Source organism: Pseudoliparis swirei, chromosome 1, assembly GCF_029220125.1.
Source record: "Pseudoliparis swirei isolate HS2019 ecotype Mariana Trench chromosome 1, NWPU_hadal_v1, whole genome shotgun sequence".
Taxonomy (NCBI): Eukaryota; Metazoa; Chordata; class Actinopteri; order Perciformes; family Liparidae; genus Pseudoliparis; species Pseudoliparis swirei.
In genome coordinates this window covers 5,235,214-5,252,939 of record NC_079388.1, presented here as the reverse complement: position 1 = coordinate 5,252,939, position 17,726 = coordinate 5,235,214, and the positions used below count along the sequence as shown (strand labels likewise).

The window sequence follows — 17,726 nt, the reverse complement described above, 5'->3', positions numbered from 1 at the left end:
GTGTCTCTTAATTAATGCCTCAACAAGACAAAAGCTCTGCAACATGAACTAATCACGTGACAATGCACACACAATAGTCACCGTCATAGTTCTTCTGTACTTTTGAATTTATCTTATTTCATGATTAGTGAATTTGGACAATTTTGGCTCTTGAATATATATTTTTCAATGTCGGCACTTTTTAGCATTCAGATCTTTTGTGTGTTCTTCCTCTTATTTTAATTATTTCTACAAAGTGTTGATTTCATATAGATTCCAATGCATATCCTTGTCTGGTTTATTATGGTTGCTAATATAATGACTTTGTGACTCTTCTCCACCAATGTTGGAAAAACGTTGCTCTTAATAATAAAAACATATTATAAAGAAGAATGGACCTGAGCAGAACAAAAGAACTTCCTTTGGCCCCCATGGTGTTGACAAAAGGGCCTCGATCCTCTCTTAGTCCAACACTCACTGGACCATAACTCAGACCACCCGCTGCAGGGGGACGCAGCAACACGACGTGATGTCCAACATGATCCGATCCACGGGGACGCATGGTGGCTCCAATGGGACCGAGTCAACCCGAAGTTTGGACCCAACGTCCCGATCAGCATCTAACACACCTGTCTTATGCTGTAGAGAAACGTCCCCTAATAAATATATATCTTCTGCGCATCTTGTGCTGCCACTGCGCCTGGATGAGAACCCGCATGATGGAGGAAGCTGCGATGCCGCGAGCGAGAAAGAAAGCTGTTGTCAATGTGGCAGAATCCCATAAAACAGTCAGAAATAATTGGACTTTGACAAAACGTCCCATCTCTATATCTCTTAAAGTGTCTCCTGTGTATCGTAACTTCCGCCCCCCCCCCCCATTCCACTCACACACACACACACACACACACGCGCGCGCACACACTAGGCCTGCGCGTCCACGGCTGCGGTGGTCGGACATTGCGGCTCGTCGAACGAGGATGTGGAAATGAAATATGAAACAGTGGCGTGATAAACTGGTAGATAATCATCTTTTCATTAAACTTTCATCCCGACTTAAATATTCAAGAGCCCAATTACAGAAGCTTGTATATATATCTCCCTCTTACTTCTCCCATGTGATCTTAACAAGAGCAGGCAGGGGCGGATGGGGAGGAGGAGGGGAGGGAGGGGGGGGGGTGAGTGGCTCAAGGGGTGAGTGAGAGCATCATTATGGAGTGGTCACACTATAGAGAGGAGGGGGGGGGGGTGACCCGCCGTCCCTCATCGAGGACGGGGAGCCGAAGAGGAGAAGGAGGATGTATACGGTGAGAGACAGACAGAGAGACAGACAGGCTGCAGACAGACAGACAGGCAGACAGACCGGCAGCAGTGTGCCGCCATGCAGGTCTGTCGGACGGAGGGACGGCGGACAGACAAAGAGACGGAAGCAAAGCCGCGGTATATAGATTTATAGAGATGGTGGAGCGATGTGTGCATCCTGATGAGGGCCACAAACAGGGCGCATGACTCTCTCTCTCTGTCTCTCTAGTCTGCCTGTTTCTCTCTGTGTGTGTGTGTGTGTGTGTGTGTGTGTGTGTGTGTGTGTGTGTGTGTGTGTGTGTGTGTGTGTGTGTGTGTGTGTGTGTGTGTGTGTGTGTGTGTGCGTGTGTCAGTGTATTAGCAGTCAGAGCACTGAGGCCCACGGGCGATTCCTGTGTGTGCTTGCGATAAAGGGAGAGAAGAAAAAGAAAAACATTTTAAAAAGGGAGGAAGTATAACGTGGGGGGAAGGAGGGGTGAGTGAGAGGAGAGATGAGGAAGTTGGTTGGGGGGTAGATAGGTTTGGGGGGGGGATGGGGGGTATGCAGAGAGTAGAAAAAAAGAGAAAGAGAGTACCAAAAAAAGAGAGAGAGAGAGAGAGAGGAAAGAGCATCCAGCAGAGCAGGGAGCTTCCTCTGTGCTGCCAAAGCCTCTGGATCACGTCCCCATTGGTCTCTCTCTCTCTCTCTCTCGCTCGCTCTCTCGCTCACGCGCTTTTCCCCTCACCCAATCTCTCCCTTCCTCCCCTCCCTCCCTCCCTCTCATGGAAAAAGAGTGTCTTGGCAGGGTAATTAAGAATGGCCTCTAAACACAGGAGAATGGCAAGAACGCTCCAGATGAAAGTAAATGATTAAAATAATTACAGGCTGAGAGCTGACGAGCCGGAGTGTGGGGTGGCCGCCGGACATTTGTCGGTAATTAGATAATTAATCTGAATGCAAATGATGAGCCCTAACGAAGCAGTCAAGCTGAACCAGCGACAACTGCCGTGAGTGAAATGTGGGGAGGGAGAGGAGGAGGGGGGGGGGGGATAAAACACATGAATATATGAGTGTAAAATATCAAACCTTCCCCAAAAAAAATCCGCATGAACAGACTCTTATAGGCAGCAGCAGTGATGTAAACCCACACGAGCTGCTGCCTCACTCCTCATTTAGAACTTCCAGTCTCATAGTGACACAGAAACATGAATACGCCTTTGTTAAAAAAATATATACAGGCAAAGCCTCCATGTGTTGTACTCTGCAACAAAAAAGGAGAAGAAAGAAAAAACAAAGTTAAAACATGTCTCTCCTCTCCCAGGGAGCTGACGTGCCAGAAGGATCACGTGACGTGCACCTGAGGAGGAGCGGGGGCCCCTCGCGCGCACTCAAAACACGTGAGCAAATTGTGGGTTTACTCCACACACCCGTCACCCCAAATACTATCAGCGTGCGCGTGCGTGCGTGCGCGCGCTCGGCAGATGCAAACAACCGGCTTCGCGGAGTTTCATGAAGGTGTGTGTCGGCGTCTTCCTCCGCAGATCTCGAGGGTTTATTTATTCCACCTCGATGTTATTATCATTTTTTTGGGGTTGCTGTACAGCTGTGACGTGTTTTATAGGCGCTATAAAAGTCGCAGTGATTATGCACCAATAACGCGATATGGAGAAGCAGCTGAAGAGTCACTTCCAGCTGTGACTTTAAAGTTCCCACGTTTCATCAACGCGTTGCAGGGTTATGTTGCAACAGCGATGGGTATATATTACAAGTTTCTTTTAGCTTATCCTTTATGGAGTATCACACATCTTATAACGTTGTTGTATCACTTAACAAAACAATGCTGGCTTCAGGTCATTTGTCATATAGTGGTCAAATATATATTACATTTTATGTTTAAACCCAACATTTTGAAGTTCACAAGTGGCTTGTCATTTAATAACGTGGTTTTCCTTACAGATGTGGAAACATGGACCAGGTGGTTTGGTAATCCCTCAAAGAATCAATTAAAGTGCCAGAGCACCAGGTTGGACTGGAAGACTCTCCAGTTAATCTGAGAGGAGGCAGACATGGCGGGTTAACAACCCTCCTTCTCCCTCTCGTTAGTGCACATTATGCAACATGTCCACTTACACCTTTAAGAGGCTCAGAGGAAAACGTTGTACCTGTCCACCATGCTCATTAAATGCAGACTGACGGCTGCAGTCAGAGCCAATGGTGGCCCAGGCCGTGTGTGTGTGTGTGTGTGTGTGTGTGTGTGTGTGTGTGTTGTCAGTCAGCGGGCTAGAACCTTATTAGGGGCCCCTAAAGAATTACATTGCACATTTGCGCTGTGGTTGTATCGAGGTCAACGTTACTAAAGCCATCACTGAAAACATGGATGAAGTCCTAGAATGTGATGTTTTGGCACAACAGAAAAGAATGGGAATAAATGAACCTCTATGTCGACTCTGGTGACTTCAATGATTAGATAAGTTTACATTTACATGCAATTTAATGTTTAATTATGGACAAGTGCAGCTTAAAAAGATAAATCTACAACATGGTGATATCTTAATCTCACTGTGAAACGGTATGACATTTAAATGGCTGTAAAACAGAATTAAAAAGGCAGCATAATAGTCACCACTGAACTTCTGCAAACATCTTTGTGCTTTTCCAGTCAAATAAGAAATACAAAATGCCACATCTTCAATTTGCCTCCTGACATCCTGCAAATAGTGTGTCAAAGCACACAAACAATTTATGATTAAACCGTCACATTATTCCCCCTCTATATCTATCAAGGGCCTGATCCAAGACAAAAAACCCTGTCAACGCTTATTTAAAAAGCAAACTTGCAAAATGCAAATTGTGTTTTTCTAAGTTGGACCTTATGACAAATAGAAGATATTTGATCACAATATAAAATGTGTATAATGTCTCAATAATGAACCAAAACAAAGAACGCTACTTTAGTTTTTACTTGTCTAGATAACAATCGTCTTAACAACCAGATACACACAAAAAAGGCACAACCAAAAATATTAAACTCCAAAGCATCGACATGTACACAGAGCAGGAACTGTACAGAAACGTGAGTGTGTCGAGTCGTCCGGTCACGTGATTCACTCCACAAGCAGCTCGAACTCCTCCGCCTCGTCGAACTCTGCGTTCAGCCGGGCGGCCAGTGCGTCCAGCTCCGTGGTGCCGATCTGCTGGACCTTCTTCCTCCGAGTCCTCTTCTCCTTCACCACCACCACACCGGGGATGTGCAAGTCCTGCTCGAGGACCGCCGAGTGCTCCGCCTCCAGCAGTGACGTGAATGAGTTCAGAGCAGCCGAGGGGGGGGCGCGGGACACCTCCGACCCGGTCCGGGAGCGCAGGACCCTCGGACCCACCTCCGGTGTTTGCAGCTCGTCGAAGCCGAACATGTTGCCCCGACAGCCGGGGCTGTGGGAGGACTTCTCCCCGGGGCTGTTGAAGGACTTGTCGCCGAGCCTACTGTAGGAGCGGCGCACTTTCTGAGACCACACCGCGTCCTCTGCGTCCACTGCCGGCTGTTTGGGGTGAGACGGGGCCGGCGGCGAGGAGGGGAGGATCGGTGACAGAACCGCGGCCTCCTCCTCCTCCTCCTCCTTCTTCTTCTTCTTGGCCGCCGAGGAGGCGCCCCCGCGGCCCGCTACCAGACCCGGGGTGGACACCTGCGGTTTGTTCTGCCGGCTGCTTTCCAACACCGACCGTCTCGGCGTGTTCTCCTTGTCGTGCTCCGACGGTGCGACGGTTTTCCTGGGCGCTATTTTCCTCACCGCGATGGAGCGTTTAACAGCGACAGAGGCCGGCGCCATTTTGCCGTCAGCTTTGACGTGAGCCTGCGGAGGAGAACTCAGACGCGGCGACCGTCGTCTCTGTGGGCCGTTGAGATTATTACACTCCGCCATTGGGGTTCGGAGCGTTCCGTCTGTCATATTGACTCTTTTTCCCAGTGGAATAAAACAAGTATCCCTGGGTTTCCTCGGCTTCTCCTCGGCGTCGTGTCACCACACGAACGACAGCAGTGGGTTCAAATCTTAAATCGCGCGCCCAAGTCGCGGAGAAATGACGACACCGCCGCTTTCCGGTGACGACATCAAGCCGCGCCACCAATCTCAAACTTTTGCTGTGTAATCTGCACCGCCGAGGTTACGAGACGTCCGCTACCTCTGATTTCACACGAATCGTTCAGTTCGCGGCTGTTTTCCCAAGATGGAATATTTAATTGGCATACAGGGACCCGATTTCGTCCTCGTCGCCGCCGACAATGTGGCGGCAAACAGCATCATTCAGATGAAGCACGGTATGACAACGCGTTAGCTTAGCGGGAGCATTCAGCCGGTGACTGGAGCTAAACATGCTCACAGGAGCTGTTGTCATCGCTCTTGTTCACACTCAAACCAGACTGGTTGACTGATAAATGGGCTCAAAGTTGTTTCTTCTCCTCCCACATTGACGTGTAATGTGTAAAGTCCCTATTATTAAAGTATAACCACTTATTCCTAATGCGACTTGAGCCAGCAAAGCTAACCGCTATGTTAGCTACAAGACATTACAGACGCATTATCTTCCTTGTGTTTAACCCTCCTGTTACCTTCACATTTACTAACATATTTTACCCGTGGGGTCAATTTGACCCCAGCAATTAAAACCTCCAGAAAATTATTAGAATTTATATTTTTTCCCAAGTTTAAGTGTCACTTTATGGTTGTTTGTTTGTTGTTTACCTAAATAGCCCTTTAAATAAATAATATAGTTGATATTTCTTATATGTTTTACACAGTGAAAAACAAATTTACACATTTCTAAGTTGTGTTCAGGACATTGAAAACATATTATCATGTGAATTTTAGGTGTTTCCAGTTGTCCCCAATAAATTAGGAAAAGTCATGACATATGAACCCCCAAAAAATGATGTCAATCGTTTGTTTAGAGACGTTAAACATTGAATTGAATGGGGTCAAATTGACCCCAAAGGTAACAGGAGGGTTACGCAGTGTGGGGACTATTCTTTTTGTTCTACTTCCAACACTATGCCAACAACTATGTTCACTTATTACCAGGATTAAACATCATTTTATGTTTTTTAATATCAAGCTATGGTTAGCGTGAACCTCTTATGTGATAGTGAAAGAGGTGACGGGTTCAGACGTTGCTCAGTAGGTTTAATGGCCTCTTAAAATATTTCGTGGGCAAAAACAACGACAATAAACTGTTCCTCGTTCTTTTTTTTTTCCCCAGACGCCGAGAAGATGTTCAAACTTAGCGAGAAGATCCTGCTGCTGTGTGTTGGAGAAGCGGGGGACACAGCCCAGTTTGCAGAGTACATCCAGAAAAACGTTCAGCTCTACAAAATGAGGAATGGTAAGCGTCACTGTTTGGACTGTGTGGTAAACACCTTCCCTCTCCTTCGGAAGTCTCTTCTTCCAAGCCATAATACATAGTACAGGGTTCGTACGGTCATGGAAAACCTGGAAAAGTCATGGAAATTTAAAATGGTCATTTCCAGGCTTGCAAAAGTCATGGAAAAACTTAAATCACAAAAGTTTTGGAAAAGTCATGGAAATGTTATATTCACATGTTCATTTACGCCGAGTTTGACATAATTCATATGTTTTAGAAAGAAAGACACTCAAAATATAAGCCGGCATACGCTCTCATACTGGCGCAGCAATTTTCTTTTTTTCCCCTTGCAAGTGAACACACCGTAACTGGAAAGTTCGCTGGTCATTTGTTTCATTTAATGTTTACTGTATGCTTTGGAATTCACAGTTTAAATACTAAATGTTCTCACTGTTTCATGGATAAACCGAGATTTCAGTTTGGTCATGGACATTTGATTTACAGTCATAAAAAAGTCATGGAAATTTGGTTTAAAGTCCTGGAAATCCATTGGTCAAAATGTGTAAGAACCCTGATAGTAATTGCATCATATACAGAAGCACACTCATAAACACTTTCTTTCTTTCTTGTTTTTTTGTGTAGGTTATGAACTCAGACCATCAGCAGCAGCCAACTTCACACGAAAGAATCTCGCGGACTACCTTCGAAGCAGGGTAACTATCACGATGACCCGATCGACGCGCGTTGATGGGGGAACACGCGTGTCGTAAAAATCCATGTGAGCTTTAGGCTGTCCTCGTATTTTCAAGAAAACTATCTCAGAGTGTCTCAATGCACAAGCTTTGTGAGCACGGTGACGAGTATTCTCTACACCGAAACGGACTCGTGGTACATGAGATGGAATGAAATGGGTCAAACTACAAGTTTCAGATCACTTGTGTGTGTGATCCGATTAAACAATCCCACTTGCACAGTCAAAGCATACAATTACCGCATTGCAAAGTGTAGAATGCTACGTATTTATTTTAGCTGCATGACTCGTCACTTCCATTAGGGATTTGTCCACTCGTTTATTTGTGTTTGTTTGAAATCACTCGTTCCTGTTGGCGCTGGTAAATGGGGTGTCCCGCTTCCCATAAAGCAGTGGCAGTAACGTCTTATGATAGAGTTGTTTTCTCGTGTCCCGGGAGGACTTAGTCTGTTTTAAGGGAACAGTTTGATGATATATGTGAATATTATCATAAACAAAGTCATTCTTTGAGTTGATGTTGCACATCTTTCCCTGTTTGGAACCTCATCACTGCACACAAGGACACAAGAGATTTTGAAACGCAACATTTTCTCCTCACGGCAGACAGAGAATCAAATTATCATAAAAATTTATTTTAAAATTTTGTAAATCAGCTCTTTGGTGAACAGTCGTGGATATGCAACTGTTTATTTCGCTACACACTTTTTTAAACAGAATATATGCAGAGCCTTTCAAAAGCTTGTAGTCACCTGCTCTATTGATGTTTTTATTCTTTCCCTCAATAAAAACTCTTAAAAGAGACGCACACAGAAAATAATTACTCTTTACGATTTAAAACACCACATTTAATAGAAAGTAACTAACTTATACAGCTACTTTGCCAAAACAAACTAAAGGCAACCAGAAAAGTAAATTAATTGCTTTCACTGTCATTCAATACAATTTCCTCTACTACATAGTCAGATAGGGTTGTATTTAATATAGACGACTGGCTTTGAAAACAAGACTACAAGACCCCCCCCCTGTATGACTAAACAAACCATTTCACACACACCTGTATCTGTATAAATTCCCTCCGTTAACAAAACATTTAATTAATCCCCACGTACCAGTGGTCACCCTCTGAATTAAGCGTATTCACCGTGGAGTAATGAGTGAACATGCCTATAAATATTTTAATTTCTATTTTAACTTAATTACCTTCCTCTGTTAGAATTTACCATCTCATTTGGCTGTAGGGGACGACTGATGGAATCGCAAATTAATTCATTTAGAGCGATACTCACTTGAAATGGCGGGCACGGTAACCGTATGTGGATTACTCAAACCTCATCAGAAATATGTTTCCTCATAATTTCCTTGAAATAAATAATAAAAACGTTCTTATTAAATTAAAAGCACTCAAACCTAATTGTCTTGCTGACGTGACTCTCCTCCTGTGATGTTCTTGTGGGAATTAAGCCTCACCTGTAATTACACCTCTGTTTGTGCCCTTATCAGCTGGAGCTTGTGAACTGAACCAGTCGATGCATCTTGACAGCCGGGTACATTTGTCAACTTGTTGTGAGTGGTGACGGAGGATCTATCTCCCCCCCCCCCCCCTTTGAGATTTCTTGACAACACCTGAGCCTGCCGCCCCTGTCTACCACCCCGGCGGCAACGCTGCTCTGGGTATATTGTCCAAATACCACAGCGTTGGCCTTTTGACACTTCAGAACCAAAAATCTGACCTAAAAGCAGACGGGCAAACCAAAAGAAGGTTCTTAGCAGGGTTCGTACGCTCATGGAAAACCTGGAAATGTCATGGAATTTTAAAACGGTCATTTCCAGGCCTGGAAAAGTCATGGAAAAAACTTAAATCATAAAAGTCATGGAAATGTGTTATCACATGTTCATTTAAGCCGAGTTTGAAATAATTAATAAGTTTTTTTAAAGAAAGACGCTTAAAATATAAGCCAGCGATAGCTCAATACGCAACATTTTCTACAGTTTTCATGTTTATACTGAGACTTCAGTTTGGTCATGGACATTTGGTTTAAAGTCATGGAAAAGTCCTGGAAATCCACTGGTCAAAATGTGTAAGAACCCTGTCTTAGGCACCAACAACCAGCCAGTTTATCAGTTTTTAATTTGTCAGCTGGCTGCGTTATTTATGCCAAACATGTCTCAGAGTGCAGGGCTTTTTTTGTGTAATCATGTGTCCTTAAAGCCTTGCGGAGGCCTGGGAGCCCTGCAGAATCAAAACACACTTTAAAGCCGGCAGTATAGTGAATGGCACACACGCAATAACTGGATTTAAACGCCTTCACTGGAAAACCAGCATGGAGACTTTCTCTCTGAATTAAGTACAAGTTTAGGTATTTTAGGTACTTGTTCTACACGTGAATGTCAATAGATGCATTTTTAAAGGTCAGTGGAGGTTCAGTGCCGCCCCAAATTCGCAAGATGGCCCCATATTCAGTATGTAGCATCATTGTTGGTTTTCGTGACAGTCAACTGGACTGCAACTAACGATTATTTAAATAATCTGTCAATTGTTTTTTTCGATAAATCAGATTTTTTTTTTAACCATTAATTTCCAACCCTTTACTCAAAAACAGAACTGACAACGCTTTACTCGGGTGAGTTTACTCGCCCGTTTATTCGTGGTTCATTCGTGCCTGAGAGGGGGCGTGGCTTATCCCCGTTGCTCTGCTCCGTGGAAACGGTTTTCGTTTCCTTCATCCAGTCCGGTTTATTCATCCACCCTAAACTCACGAGTGCCTCGTGGTGCTTTACTCACGGTGCAGCACACAGAACCCTCTATGCCCAGAGGAGCCTCCACACTGCCCACTGCATCAGTGTTAAAGAGCATCATTCAAATATAACTAAATAATCGATGGTGTCCTGTTGGAAAACGACAACACAAAGCCCAATAGCTGCTGAATAAGCGCAGACCGTGTGTGCTTTAAAACGTAAAAACATGAGAACGCACGTTTGTTACGGCTCCAGCTGACATTATCCATCACTGCCTATAGGTTTTCTTTATCCATGTTTCCAAATAAGTAACATTTGGTTAAATGGACCTGGAAAAGCCTTTCACCCGCCGGTACACGCCGGTGTTCACGCGTGCTTCTCGGTGTACGGGCTCGGCTCGGAGTCGGCCTCGGCTGATCGTAACCCGCGTGTTTAAGCACCGCTCGCGCTAATTTGTTAAGAGCAGTGCAGCCGCTGCCTGTCACAATAGCAGAAGGGTGAAAATAATTACAAAAAACAATTAGTGTGGCAGAGAAGGGAATGTGGGACACACTGAGCGGGGGATAGGGGTAGAGCAGGAGGAGGAGGTGGTGTGTGTGTGTGTGTGTGTGGGGGGTCTCAGGGGGAAAGCAACCAGGCCCAGTAGACAACACCACATGGACTTTGAGTGTGAGAACGAGTAGGAGTCAACAACAGACTGTGTGTGTGTGTGTGTGTGTGTGTGTGTGTGTGCACAGGAGGGACCTATAGGAGCGGGCACATTTCTTTTTTCCTCCTCTTTGCTTCATTCCGTCAAGGTTGCACATGTTGTGGAGGATGACATTTATATTCATGTCTCGCCACGAGCGGCGAGTGTATCGTTATTTTTCTTCTGTGCCTCACGGTGATGAATTTGGTATTATGAGTGCAGGATTTGCTAATGTTCTCAGGAGTGCTCAGAAACTGAAGCAGTAGCAGTTTCTCCTCTGCATCCCACACCTTCCTGCAGCTACGCTGCGCTCGCATTCATCAACCTCCAGAGTGCATGGACATTTGCAAATTATGTTGTATAAATGGAGCCTTTTTTTCTTTTTTTCTACAATGCTGTCGTCTCCTGCCCCAGACCATCTTGAGTATGTAAAGTTTGTCGAACGTTTAATATCAACATGGAGTAACGGTTTCACAAACAAGCCGGAGATCTGACACGTTTTCTGTCTTCTTTGGGTCAGAAATGATTCTCTCTGAAGCGTGTAGCCCGTTCCATTCCTACTCTAATTAATAGTTTATTATTTACGTTCCGATCGATAGATTAATCGTTGGGTTTTCAAGTTGCCGCTCGAATTTCAGAGCCCACGGTAACTTATTCAAAGTTCTTATTTTCAACAAGCAACCCCACACACATCTATTCAATAAACAGCATCAAACTTTTCAAGTTCGAAGAAGCTTTCCATTATTTTGCAAGTTGGAATTAAAAAAATATCTTAATGTTAAGATATATTTCCTGTGAATTGTTTCAACTAATCATTTCAGAAATCGGATCATTTGTATAACATGTTAATAGCAACAGAAATGTATCCTACTGAACGGCCTACATCTATCAACACTGTCATTTCAAGTGACTTGAACTAGATTAGTGCTGTAATATATATTTATTTTAACAGGATTTTTCGTATCAAAACATTCCCTACAACAGAGCGCTCATGGATTGGTCACATTCGTTGACTAAAACAATGTTAATGTTGACGTAGCTGAGAAAACGCCTGCAGTCCAAGATGCCGCCGCTCGGGTCTGGAGGACTCGCTGCACACGTTGATCCAGTTCAATTAATCGGATAAAATCACGGCTGATTGAAGTTTAAGCCCAGGTGGGAAGAAAAGATAATGATCTGCTTTTGTATATCAAATCTTATATATTTTCTCCTATACCATCCTTAAATCATCTTCTAACCGCCCCCCCCCCCCCCCCCCCCCAAAAAAATACTGGCACATCCAGAGCCGTAGGTGAACAACCCGCTGGATGATGAACGCCTCCGTGTTGTATTGTTAATTCTGACGGCCGTATTCCTGCAGGATAAATTAGGAGTCTGGGAGTCGTCGCACCCCCCCCCCCCACCCCCACCCCGGTGGCTGCAGACCTCCGGGAGGTGCGTCGTTAGCTAAACCCAGCGGAGCATGTCGGCGCCGAGCGAGCGAACCCCCCCCCCCCCCTCTTGAATAAGACCGTGTGCTTGCTTACCAACCCGGCCGTCCATAAAAAAACAACTCCGCTAACCTCTGGAGTGCTGCATCCTCTCACGCTTTAGAGGAGACAAAGAGAGAGAGAACCAACTAGCGGTACGCATCGTCACCTGAGGCCCGCACTCTGCTGCGTGCATCGTATCAATAAATCACCGCAGAGCAAAACAAAGTTTTAGCGACACAGAAACTCCCAAACTCAGGGTTCGTACGGTCATGGAAAACCTGGAAAAGTCATGGGATTATAAAATGGTCATTTCCAGGCCTGGAAAAGTCATGGAAAAAACTTAAATCATCAAAGTTTTGGAAAAGTCATGGAAATTTGTTATCGCATGTTCATTTACGCCGAGTTTGAAATAATAAAATTTGTTTTTTAAAGAAAGACGCTAAAAATATATATATATATATATATATAAAATATAAGCCGGCATAAGCTCCCAATACACAACATTTTCTGAATTGTTCATGTTTATACCGAGATTTCAGTTTAGTCATGGACATTTGGTTTAAAGTCCTGGAAATCCATCGGTCCAAATGTGTAAGAACCCTGCAAACTGTTGGTCTGAGCTTCTGATGAGCTGCGCCATTTGCAAAGAGACTGCGTGTCGACGGCCATCGGAGATTCATTTGCTCTTCAATAAACGGGCTGAGGAGGCCGAGACGTGAGGTCAGACGAGGGTGCTTTATCAATATCACATTTTTAGATGATGTCACAGTCATCCGGTTTTGTTTTTATTTGTATGTGTTGAGGCGTTTGCTCAGTCGACCCCGTGCTGTTCGAGCTGTGTTTTTTTAATTTTTATCGCCCGGCCTTAGCAACAGTTCGCCTCTGCTCGTGGTTTGTTGATCTACAGCTGGCCCCACATAAAATATTTTGTGTCGCGAGCACACAATGGGTACAAATAATTACTGGCGCCATATTGCACACGGCGGCGGCTCCCCAGCTCCTGCACAGATGAACAATTAATACAGCAGATTGAGGAGAAATGCCAATAAAGAGAACACACCCCGGGGCAGGGTGCAAAGAATACGGGGGAGGAGGTGGGAAGTAGGAGAGGGGGAGAGGGGGTGCTGGAACGTGGTGGAGGGGAGTTTGGGGATTGAGTTTGGCATATATAGTTTTTAGAGGCCTGACCTTAATTTGTGTCGCAACTAAAGCTTTAAAAAAATTGCTCTGGATACGACGTTGTCTTGAAGCAATGCTGCTGCATTGTGGGACATTTTGCTTATTCGTAGGTGGATATAAAACTCAAATCTGTACAGCAAGTGTGTGAAGCTAGGCTTGGCTTAGCTTAGCCCCCCCCCCCCCACACACACACACGCCCACACACACACACTCGCTTCCAATCTTTATGCTTCTAGAAGTAGCTTCACACACTTGGTCGACAGACTTGTAAGCAAAAAAAAGCCCCAAATCCTGCACCAGTCCCCGAGCTAAGCGTCTGCTACCTCTTGCTCGCCACGGAGCGGAACCCGTCTGCAAATTCAAGTTTTTACTTCCCAAAAATATCTTCCCAGAAACGATTCCCTGGGAGAAACCAACGGGCGTAGTAGCGGCTTTGTGTCTCGCTCAGGTGAAACTTGTTTGTCTGGGGGTGGCGGGTGAGGGGGGGTGAGGGGCGGGTGAGATGAGGGTAAAACATGATGTGTATTGTGTGGTGTGAGTTCAGGTGGCTGGGTAACAAGGTGCCTGCTTCCCTCCAAGGTGACACGGGAAGGTTATTTTGATGCCAAGTCCATATTATTGTTACATTGTAACCAGCGAGACAGGTGTCTAGTGGGGGGGGGGGGGGACGCCACTGGGGCTTTCGCAGGCTCACGGAGGAGTTGAAGCGCGCACACACACACACACACTAAGATATTCATCCTGAGATTCACGCCCGTTGAACAAACTCACACACACACACACACACACACACGTTTCTCACATGTATGTGTGTGTGTGTGTGTGGATTCAAAACCATCGTTAACACAGACGATGGAAGCTCCACGGGGAGCGCGGCGATGCCCTGGTGGCAAACGCCGAGCGAACGCACGAGTCCCAGAAATTGGCGGGTGGGGGGGGGGGCAGGTGTGCAGATCGCTAACTCGCCCGGCGACAGGCGAGTCACGTCGGCATTTGGACCACCGCATGGATTCTATCGCCGTCAAGAATTTAGGCCACAAATTGTTTTGAATGAAGAAGAAGAAGAAGAAACAAAAGTCTATCTTTAAAGGGAATTGTTTATTTTTTTAAATGAGGAACAGTGGCTCGCAACAACGAAGAGAGAACATTAGTGTTTTGGAGGAAGAGAAGGGAGAAGAGGCTGGGAGCGTAAAAGATGTAATTTAAAAAGAGATGGAGGGGGGAGAGGAAGGGGCAAGAGAAACGACTTTAAAAGTTTTTAATGAGCCCTCGCGCTACTCCAGGGCTCGGGGTGAAGGCGGGGGGGTCGGGGGGAGGGAGGGAGGGAGGGAGGGCGCGATGGCGGGTGCAACAGGGGGTGCTGACTCCCAGCAGATGTCACACTGCCAGTGACACTATGATCCACCCCCCCCCCCCCTCCTTCTTGCACACAAATGCACACTCACCCTCCTCTGTCCTGTGACGCCCTTTCTCTCACACACACACACACACACACCTCTCTGCTGTTTATGGTGTGTGCATCTTTTAGGTCAACAAGGTAACGAAGAATCCCAAATAGCTGAGAAACAGAAGTTGTGGCGTTCGGGCGGTGAGACGTCCCGATCCCGTCGGAGACGCCGCTCGTTGCCAATGGGACCTTTTTTATTTAGTTTAAATCTTTTTTCTGTGTGGGGTGTACAGAACATCACCGTCAGTTGCTTGGCCGTTGTTTGACACGCTGTTGTACAAAGAACGCAAATACAATGAACAAACAACTACAATAACTGTGACTAAAAACACATTTAAATATAGTAGGAACTAAGATGTGAAACACGCATTCACACGACAGAGGGACTCGCTTTTAAAATGTAGTTTTTATTTTATTTCAATGGACGTTGGCTCGCATCGTGCAGCAGCAGCACGAGAGAACTAACCGATTTCTTTATTTTACTTTACATTAATACATTACGTGTCATTTAGCAGACGCTTTTATCCAAAGCGACTTACAGTAAGTGCATCAACCAAGAGTACAAACTAAGAACAACAAGAATACAGAAAGTAACATTTCCTCAACATCGTCGAACTACAAAAGCACCACAATAAGAGCCTAAAACACAGATTTACCCCCCCCCCCCCCTCTCTCTCCCTCCCCCAGACTCCCTACCACGTCAACCTGTTGCTGGCGGGCTACGACGACACGGACGGGCCCAGCCTCTACTACATGGACTACCTGTCCGCCCTGGCCAAGGCGCCCTTCGCCGCCCACGGCTACGGGGCCTACCTCACCCTCTCCATTCTCGACCAGCACTACAGACCAGGTCAGAGCTCGCGGACGCCCCCGTGGCGAACTAACGTCGAGCGCGTCGAGCTGGTCACGCGGCGCTCTCGTTCCTTGTAATTCCTCTCGTGACCTTCTGCTTTCGTTTCCTCTCCAGACCTGACCCGAGACGACGCCGTGGATCTGCTGAAGAAGTGCATCGAGGAAGTGAGTTGGAGACGTTTTTACGTTGTGGTTTTTTTCTCGTAAGTACGTGAATGAGAGCAACGATCGTCTTTAATGGTTCGTTATGTCACTCGGCCGACTTGGCTCTGCGAAGGAACGGACAAATACGTGTCCTCGGCGTAATCTCGGTCACCGAGATTTTCTCTCACCGCTGGGATTCCGCTCCATCCTCGCCGACCTCCCGTCCGACCTCGGCTCGAGCCGCGCGGACGGCTGCCGGCCAAACTGTCTTCACAAGGCAGGGTTTCAACAACAGAAATAGGTTCCCACGTTGGCTCCTCCGCGGGAGGCAAAGTGGCATTGCTTTTATTTGTTGTTTCACAGATGTGTGTGGAGAATTACCTTTGCATTGACAATGCGGACGGTTATGTTTTGATCGCCGTGTATTTATTTATTTATTTGTATGCGTGTTACTCGCATAACTAAAAAAGTATTAAACGGAATCGCATGAAATTTGGTGGGATGATTGGTTATTATCCGGGGACCATTTGATTAGATTTTGGGATCGATCGGGTCAAAGGTCAAGGTCATGAAAAGGTCAAACTCTTCTTTCTATCCAATTGGCATGCAACTAATGCCAAAATGTTCATAATTCAATGCCCAATCTTGTGATATGTAAAGGTATGCGCTCTACCGAGTGCCCGTTCTAGTTATATAGATGTATTTATATATATATTTTTAGATGTGAATCTGTAGGATTCTTCTCTCGGCGAGCCTTGAGCAGCCATTACACGCCGATACGTTCACTGCATTTAAACGGGAGAGTACATTTTTTATTTTAACGGCTCACAGGCAATTTGCCTTAAATAGTCAGCGTTCCACTTTGTTGTTTTGGATTTGTATCACTGCGTCTCCTTTGTGGTTCTACTTTTTTATTTGATTCTACATCCAGTCTCCTCCTTCATGCCTTTTAATCTTCATATTTCTTCTCCCTCTCTCCCTCCTCCAGCTGAGGAAGCGGTTCATCCTGAACCTCCCCTCCTTCACCGTCCGAGTGATTGACAAGGAGGGCATCCATGACCTGGAGACGCTCACCTCCGGCTCAAAGTGACCGATCGCTGCTTAACTACCGACCCTCACGCCCTCGTTTCTTTCTTTCCCGCTTCTATTTTTTTTTGTACCGTTGACCTCCTTGCTCTTTCTGTTCCAATAAAAAGTGACACACAGTTGAGATACAAGCTGTCCGTCCCTGTGGTGCTTTCTCTCGCCCTCTAGTCTACTCATCTGCACATGGAGAGAGAACAGCCTCCTGGCTGTGTACTTTTGCACTTGTGCTCAGTGAGTTTGGGTAATGTACACTCGCTCGTGTTATAAAACATGCGTGCACGAGGAAATATGAAAAGTAGTTTTTCCCTCCATAGGAGTTTTGTTATTTATGAGGGCCACATTCTTTGGTTTAATTTAACCATCTACTATTTAGTATTGTATCATAATGTAATCAAGGGTTAGGGTTATTAATTATTATTCATATTAATTATGAATCAAGAAAGCATACTTTGTGAATCCCTCTCGGGGAAATTGCTAATTTAATTTAGCATACCACTCAATAGATGCTAGCTGCTTTCTGACTTCCCATCACTGAATGTCAGAGTTAATAAGCGCAGTTTACCCAGGAGTGGATAGAAACTCAAAGTATGGCCTGAAAAGCTTCATCGCCGCCTCTGTGACGCAACAGAACCGACCAATCGGGTTACAGACACGCTCTGAATCAGAACACGTTTGACCTTTAACCTGCATGCAGACGGGTAACGGTGCTTTACTGTAAATCACGGTCATCTTGCTTTTCAATCTCACGTCCGTCGTCTTCT

The 17,726-nt window shown here is 45.6% G+C and overlaps 2 protein-coding genes across 2 annotated transcripts; one reads left to right on the top strand and one right to left on the bottom strand.

Moving 5' to 3' along the window:
• Window positions 1–3,730: 3,730 nt before the first annotated feature.
• Window positions 3,731–5,266, bottom strand: cdca5 (cell division cycle associated 5). Its single transcript, XM_056416556.1, has one exon. It carries the CDS (start codon window positions 5,200–5,202, stop codon window positions 4,363–4,365), a length of 840 nt encoding a protein of 279 aa, XP_056272531.1. The 5' UTR covers window positions 5,203–5,266; the 3' UTR covers window positions 3,731–4,362.
• Window positions 5,267–5,392: 126 nt separating this feature from the next.
• On the top strand, window positions 5,393–17,096 carry psmb2 (proteasome 20S subunit beta 2). Its single transcript, XM_056416569.1, has 6 exons — window positions 5,393–5,570; window positions 6,509–6,631; window positions 7,253–7,323; window positions 15,571–15,733; window positions 15,851–15,900; window positions 16,868–17,096. Exons 1-6 carry the CDS (start codon window positions 5,480–5,482, stop codon window positions 16,967–16,969), a joined length of 600 nt encoding a protein of 199 aa, XP_056272544.1. The 5' UTR covers window positions 5,393–5,479; the 3' UTR covers window positions 16,970–17,096.
• The last annotated feature ends 630 nt before the right edge of the window (window positions 17,097–17,726 follow it).